Source organism: Scomber scombrus, chromosome 23, assembly GCF_963691925.1.
Source record: "Scomber scombrus chromosome 23, fScoSco1.1, whole genome shotgun sequence".
In the NCBI taxonomy this organism is placed as follows: domain Eukaryota; kingdom Metazoa; phylum Chordata; class Actinopteri; order Scombriformes; family Scombridae; genus Scomber; species Scomber scombrus.
In genome coordinates this window covers 630,137-637,636 of record NC_084992.1, presented here as the reverse complement: position 1 = coordinate 637,636, position 7,500 = coordinate 630,137, and the positions used below count along the sequence as shown (strand labels likewise).

The following is a 7,500-nucleotide window of genomic DNA, read 5'->3' as shown; positions in this document are numbered from 1 at the left end:
ATAAAATCGAGGTCACACATGAATGTTCCCCAGAGGATGAAACCCGGTGACTTCAGTGATCCTCTGACTTTTCCTTTAGCACCACCATGAGGTCAAGATTTACACTACTCCAATAATTCAGCCCAATACAGGATAGGAGGAAGAGAGGAAGGAAAGGAAGGAAGGAAGGAAGGAAAGAAGGAAAGAAGGAGGGAGGGAGGAAGGAAGGAAGGGAGGAAGGAAAAGGAAGGAATAAAAGGAAGGAGAAAGGAAGGAAAAAAGGAAGGAAGGGAGGAAAGAGAGAACAGTCAAAACAGACGGGGTCAATTTGACCCGGGAGGACGACACAAATGTTATATTTGCATCTCCAAGCACAGCATGTTTTTACCTCATATCTTTCATCTTGTTTTATTATTCCAAATGTTACACCTGGTCTGTTTGTCTGTGTTCAGCTCAACCTGCATTGACTTTGATTATAAACATTTGTGACCCCTTGTGGCGGTGTCATGCTAAAAAAGAAACTGTGAAATGATTTTTGTGAACTCTCTTCCTCTCCCCTCTCAGGATGCTGGAGTTCTTCCAGAGGACGGAGACCAGGACTAACTACCCCAACGCTCTTCGTATCTCAAACCTTGTCATGTACATCGTCATCATCATTCACTGGAACGCCTGCCTGTACTACTCCTTCTCCAAAGCCATCGGTGGGGTTGTCGGTTTGAATCCTGTATCTGGGTGTTTGGTTTGCTGGTTAAAAATCCCTCTAAGCCATTGTGTACTCTCTGCTCCTGCAGGTTTTGGCTACGACAGGTTTGTGTATCCTGACCCTTCAAATCCAGAGTTTGGTCGCCTGGTGAGGAAGTACGCCTACAGTATGTACTGGTCAACACTTACACTCACCACCATCGGAGAGACGCCGCCTCCGCAGGAGAACTCTGAGTACTTCTTTGTCGTCACTGATTTCTTGGTGGGTGAAGCTCAAAGATGATTTTATAAAGATTGGAAACAAGTATCAGCATGTATATGGGTCAATGAGGTGTTTTTGTGTCCTTGAGGGTAGTTAAGCTTTAGAGGATAAAAGGTATTTTAGTCGTTCGAGAATAGTTCAGGTGGTCAACAACTTAGCCACCAAAGTCTTTTTGGGCGCATTTTTCATATTGTATGTTTTTTGTTTTCTTCCAGGTGGGTGTGCTGATTTTCGCCACCATCGTCGGTAACGTCGGCTCCATGATCACAAACATGAACGCTGCCAGAGCCGACTTCCAGGCTCGCATCGACGCCATCAAACAGTACATGACCTTCCGAAAGGTCAGTCAGTGGTTCAGTCAGTAGTTAAGTTTCCATCCACCAGCTGTACAAAGTGGATTCAAGAAAAGTAAGAGAGATTAAATGCATTTCAGTGTGTGGATGTCACAAACATGACACAATGCCTCAATTTGGCTTTTTGTACTAAACGAGTTAAACACAATTAAACACATCTGGAAATATCTGGGAGTATAGTTTTCATGCAACAGCCTTTGCAGTTTTCATTTTATTTATCCCGCCATTAGAGTTTTGTTGTTATAAAGTGTTTTTCTTCTTTCAAATCTGCTATATAAACAAGTTAAAAAATACAAATAAATGTTGTTTCTATCAAACAGTAGACAAGAGAAACGGTGGTCCATCAGAGTCCAGTCTGATATCTGAACTTTAACCCTCTCCAGGTAACAGTTGACCTGGAGAAGCGAGTGATCAAGTGGTTTGACTTCCTGTGGACCAATAAGAAAGCAGTGGATGAGAGGGCGGTACTGATGTACCTGCCGGACAAACTGAGAGCCGAGATCGCCATCAACGTCCACCTGGACACCCTGAAGAAGGTCTGCAAATTACACCAAAAGATATGAAATGTTAGCCTTGGAAAAAACCCTGATATTTAACCTCTGTGTTGTGCTGCAGGTTCGTATCTTTGCGGACTGTGAGGCCGGTCTGCTGGTGGAGTTGGTGCTGAAGCTGCAGCCACAGGTCTACAGTCCAGGAGATTATATCTGTAAGAAGGGCGACATCGGCAGAGAGATGTACATCATCAAGGAGGGAAAACTTGCTGTTGTCGCAGACGACGGCATCAAGCAGTTTGTTGTCTTGAGTGACGGAAGCTACTTCGGCGAAATCAGCATCCTGGCTATTAAAGGTAAACTTTTAAGATCTTAAATTACATTTCAATCAGGGAACTCCTCGATTTAATGACTAGTTTTGTTGTGTTTTCCCTTTTTATATGGGTTTTTTTTTCGGTATCTGTGGCATTTATGGATTCAGAGCATGTTTTCTGTAGTTTTTAAGCTTTTATGTTATGGTGGCTTGGTGGTTAGCACTGTTTCCTTACAGCAAGAAGGTCTCGGGTTCGATACCCAGCTGTTGCATGTTCTCCCAGTGCTTGCGTGGGTTTCCTCTCATTGTCAAAAACATCTCAGCCAGCATGTTCATGTGGGCCCTATAAGGGTTAAATTTGGGCTACAAATATGGGTCCCAAGTGGGTTTGTCCGCAGGTACCATGGTGGCTCCACCTGTGTTTGCCCATATGGGTTTCAGGTGGGGCCCAACTGGGTGAGACCAATGTAGACACCATATGTTTGCCCATATGGGGTCTAAGTGGGATCAGAATGGACCTTAAATGGGGCCCATGTGACTGAAACAATGTGGGACCTGCAAAATTTGCCCAGTTCAAGCCCATGCCCACTCATGTAGCCCACATTTAACCCATGTGGGGCCCACATGGACATGCTTGCTGGGACGTATGTTAAGTTAATTCTCCTGTCAGTGCGACCAAGGTACTGACATAGAACTGGAGTTGGTCCCTGGGTGCTGTATAGTGACTTTCAACTGTACCAGTGAGTTTAAAAAATGATCCTGACATTAACAGGATATTTTTTGGTCTTTGTTCTTCTTCAACAGGCAGTAAAGCAGGAAACAGGAGGACAGCCAACATCAGGAGTATCGGCTACTCTGATCTCTTCTGTCTCTCTAAAGACGACCTGATGGAGGCGCTGACGGAGTATCCGGATGCCAAAGCGATGCTGGAGGAGAAGGGACGACAGATTCTGATGAAGGACGGACTGCTGGACCTGGAGGTAAATGGTCACATGATCTCATACAGATCATAAAACAAACAGCAAAGAGGCTGATACCTCATTCTCTCTCTCTCGTTGTTTCCTGTTGGCCTCTCTGCTACCAACTGTCCAATAAAGGCAAAAAAGCCCATAAAATCATATTAAATAAAAGTAGTACCTCCTGTCGTCCTCCAGGTGGCAGCGCAGGGCCCCGACCCCAAAGAGATCGAGGAGAAGGTGGACAGGATGACGACCACGTTGGACGTCCTGCAGTCGCGTTACGCCCGCATGCTGGCCGAGCACGAAGCCATGCACAGCAAAATCAAACACAGAGTCTCCAGACTGGAGAGGAAACTGCCGCTGCCGTCTCGGTCCGACCATCCTGGCGACGCCCCACCGCCAACGCCCGAGACATAAGCCAACCAAAGATGAAGAGAGAAGGAACAAGAGTGGAGATAGTTTCACAGGAAGAGACAGGGCTGTTTGGTTGCACAGCCGCTGATTTCAACAAGATAAACTTCAGATTCTGTTCCTTAAATTCAGATTCACATTAAGTCCAGAGGTGTAAAATAAGTCTGTATTTCAATCAGTCAAATTCACCTGCAAGTCATCAAGTTATTATACTTCAACTTGATACCGGAATGGTTTCACAGGAGTTCCCAAGAGAGAAATGAGGACATTAACCTGTTTGAAATGGAAAACTGGCTTTAAAATAGGTTTTTCTGGAGTCAAATGTGACTTCATATGTCAAGTTCATGTGTTTTTGACCCCTTTGGCTTTCCATACCTCAAATCATTTCACATCACGACTCCAATCGACAAAAGGACAGAACGTCACATCTCGTCCCTTACTGGATGTACAGAGTTGAATCTAAATGTAAAGAACTGAGTTTGAACCTTTTTCATTTGCTGATGATTAATTAATTAATTAATCTGGTCAAATCGTTGTGCGCTTCTGTTGTGCTCACGCTGCTTATATTTATTTTTTTGGGGCAACGCTTACAAAAATGTTTTTGATTTTCTTCCATTAACTTCGTTAAAATCCTGCAAACTGGAAGCTGTGTTTATACTGGGAACAAACTGGAGTGAGAATGGACGACCGAGCTTCAACTAGCGCCAACTTGAGGGAGAGAGAGGAAATGTTGGGTTGTTATTATGATGTATAATATACGGGTCAATGAGGTTCTTTGTGTCCATGTAGTTTAATCCCCACCTGTTATGTAAAGTCATATTTAATATTGAAACAACACGGAGCCTCTCGTGTTAAAACATTTAAAAGTGAAAGTACCAGATCACTGCGGGAGGGACACACGTTTATCCTGACGTTAGTATCACTCGTTTTATTTATCCTCCAACATTAAGGGTCAGTGAGGTGTTTGTCTCCATGTGGTTTAGTTTAAATTTAAAGGGTTAAAATATGAAAATAAACGTCTGAATAACTTGCACACATTCTTTTTTTGTGGACCCAGCATCAAATTTCTGCTTTTAATCCATTTTGAGAGAATATATTAGAGGATTATGGCAAAAATGTCTAAGTGGTGTAACCATAAAAACTTTGTACCAAATAATTCAACTTGCTTTAAAACACTAAATTCTCAATAAAACACCATATAAACACACACGGTACATGTGACAACCTGCAGTGTGTTTAGTTTTTTGGAGATTATTTTGTGTCTTAAAGATGACGTCAAATACAGAACATTTGGCACTTTGATCAAAGACTATTAAACTTAAGTTGAGACCAAAACAGTGAATGAACAGAGAGTTACAGACTCTGCTGAGATCTTAAATGTAGAACCAGCTTCACTTTCTAGGTCACCTGCTGTAAAACCAGTAGAGGTCAAAGGTTATCAGTTGTAAATGTGGACTTGTAGCATGTGCGTCCGTGTAGTTTGCTTTTCTCTGAAGATCTGACGTTTTCTGACCAATCCCATCACAGCTTCGTGTAAAAAAAAAAAAAAAGCTCCTAATTAGCAAAAACTATAAACCAAAACAATTTCAGTTTTTAAAGCCCTGTAATGAAATAAATACATTTTATAAGGGAAACATATTAGTGTCTCTTTATTTTCAATCAGCTGCACCTTCACACACACACACGGAGTAGATCTGAATATCAATTTTAATGTTTTAAATAAATAAATATTAAATAGAAACACATAAAATGACTTCAAACACCATTCCTGCAAATACTACTGTTGCTATCATCACTTCCACTTTAATACTAGTTTTATTTATTTATTACTTATAATATATTCATTTAAAATAGCATAGTAAACTTTCTTTATACATTGTCTATTCTATTTTGTCGCTTTACTACTTTTTATTTATCAATGAATTTATTTTTATTTATAATTTATTTATATTGTAAATAAACTTTTACCTCACTACTATTTTAAATGTACTTAATATGTTTATTTTATTTTAATTTTTGTAAATTTATTTAAATAGTACAACTATTTAAATGCTTTTATATTATTATTTTAATTAATCTTTATTTATTTATCAATGTATTTATTTATTTGTATTACTGAATTATGAATTAGGTTCCTAAAGCAAACGGTTAATTTATTTCTGTTAATTTTACAGAACTTTCCACAATTCTTAATAATCAATATGTTGTTTTTATTTTTTATTTATTTATTTTTCGGAGTATGAATGAAACGGCGTTGACACGTCGCACTGCCCGCGTGTCACTGCGCTCTGTGGGATTTGTAGTTCTCTGTGTCGTCACTCCTCTGAGTCTGTGCTGTGTTAGAACTACACTACCCGGCATGCCCCGCGTCGCAGTGCGCATGTCCGTTGAGCCCCGGACCCCTGACAGCAGCAGCGAAGGTTTGTATGTGTTTAAGTCTCACTGTTTAAGTCTCACTGTGTCTTTTAATGTGAAGTTTAACCTTTACAGCAGCTTTTACTTTTTATACTCTCTCAGAACTGCTTCCTGTTCGTAACGTTTTCATCCTGCGTGTTTTTATCGCTAATTTTAACTAGAGTTAGCTTCTCGGAGCTAGCAGGCTAACCCAGTTTAAACTGAACTCTGCTGTTAACGTTAACGGTCAGTAACGGTCGTTAACGGTCATTAACGGTAAGTTAACATCATGGTAGTGAAGGTTAGAGTAAACATTATAACCTGATAAACAGACTGTCAGCTGTTAGTCTTCTTATTATAGTCTCTATGTGACTCCTCTTAACTCCTCTTAACTCCTCTTAACTCCTCCTGCCTCCTCCTAACTCCTCCTTCACCTCCTTCATCTCCTTTACCTCCTTTTCCTCCTTCACCTCCATCTCCTTCATCTTCTTCACCCCTGTCTCCTCCTTCTCCTTCACCTCCATCTCCTTTACCTCCTCCATCTCCTTTACCTCCTTCATCTCCTTCACCTCCTTCACGTCCATCTCCTTTACCTCCTTCACCTCCTCCCTCTCCTACACCTCCTTCACGTCCATCTCCTTTACCTCCTTCATCTCCTCCACCTCCGTCTCCTCCATCTCCTTTACCTCCTTCACCTCCTCCCTCTCCTTCACCTCCTTCATCTCCTCCACCTCCTTAACCTCCATCTCCTTAACTTCCTTCACCTCCTCATTCTCCTTCACCTCCTTCTCCACCTTCACCTCCTTCATCTCCTTCACTTTCACCTCCTTCACCTCCTTCTCATCCTTCACTTTCACCTCCTTCACCTCCATCTCCTCATTCACCTCCATCTCCTCCTTGACCACCTCCATCTCCTCCTTCACCTCCTTCACCTCCTCCACCTCCTTCACCTCCTTCACCAATCCTTTCAGAGTAAAAGTAAACATCTAAAGTATTAAAGTTTGACATCTTTTCTCTTCCAGCTTCCTGGATGCGGTTGCCATGGAGAGAGCGTGGCGACAGCAGGGGAGGGGGCGCGGCCGCAGCCAGCAGGAGGCTCCAGGTGAAAGGTCACAACCCCCACCAGGAGGACGAGGAGGTGCAGGACGAGGAGGAGGAGGAGGAGGAGGAGGGAAGATGAAGGCCGTCGCCGTGACTACCGAGCCTGAACACGCTGTGTCTGTCCAATCAAAGTTCGAGGAGATCAGGAAGTCCAACCAGGCTGCTGCTCAGCGATTGGTGGAGAGCCGCTTCAGCTCCTCCTCCGATGATGATGATGATGATGAAGAAGATGTAGGTGATGAACGAAAGGATGGAAAGAGAGGAAAGATCCTGGAGTCGACCTTCACCACCTACACCAGCCAGACGGGTCAGAGACATTACACACTGATTTATTCATTTATTGATTAAAGTTAGAAGATGTTTAAATCTTAAGTTTCCTCTCAAAGGTTTTAAATATTTTACAGTTTGCAGTAAAGTTAATTATAAAAAGTTCGGCAGAAAATCTCCATATTTAATTGTTCCAGACTTGTTAAATGAATGAATGATCTGTTAATTGATCCTTTAATTCCTTCCTGTTGTTCTGCTGCTCATCATT

General features: G+C 42.0%; 2 protein-coding genes across 3 annotated transcripts in view; both read left to right on the top strand.

The window, feature by feature from the left end:
- Positions 1–3,476, top strand: part of cnga1b (cyclic nucleotide gated channel subunit alpha 1b) — a 9,790-nt gene extending 6,314 nt beyond the window's left edge. Inside the window, exons 10-16 of the mRNA XM_062445341.1 lie at positions 544–680; positions 771–943; positions 1,159–1,284; positions 1,680–1,832; positions 1,912–2,143; positions 2,905–3,080; positions 3,255–3,476. Of these exons, the coding sequence (XP_062301325.1) occupies positions 544–680; positions 771–943; positions 1,159–1,284; positions 1,680–1,832; positions 1,912–2,143; positions 2,905–3,080; positions 3,255–3,476 (1,219 nt within the window). The remainder of the gene's footprint in view (positions 1–543; positions 681–770; positions 944–1,158; positions 1,285–1,679; positions 1,833–1,911; positions 2,144–2,904; positions 3,081–3,254) is intronic.
- Positions 3,477–5,864: 2,388 nt separating this feature from the next.
- The window catches only part of nfxl1 (nuclear transcription factor, X-box binding-like 1), a 22,075-nt gene continuing 20,439 nt past the window's right edge, over positions 5,865–7,500 (top strand). For both annotated transcript variants that reach the window (XM_062445157.1, XM_062445156.1), the window contains exons 1-2: positions 5,865–5,890; positions 6,887–7,272. In XM_062445157.1, the coding sequence (XP_062301141.1) occupies positions 6,906–7,272 (367 nt within the window). In that variant the 5' untranslated portion in view covers positions 5,865–5,890; positions 6,887–6,905. The remainder of the gene's footprint in view (positions 5,891–6,886; positions 7,273–7,500) is intronic.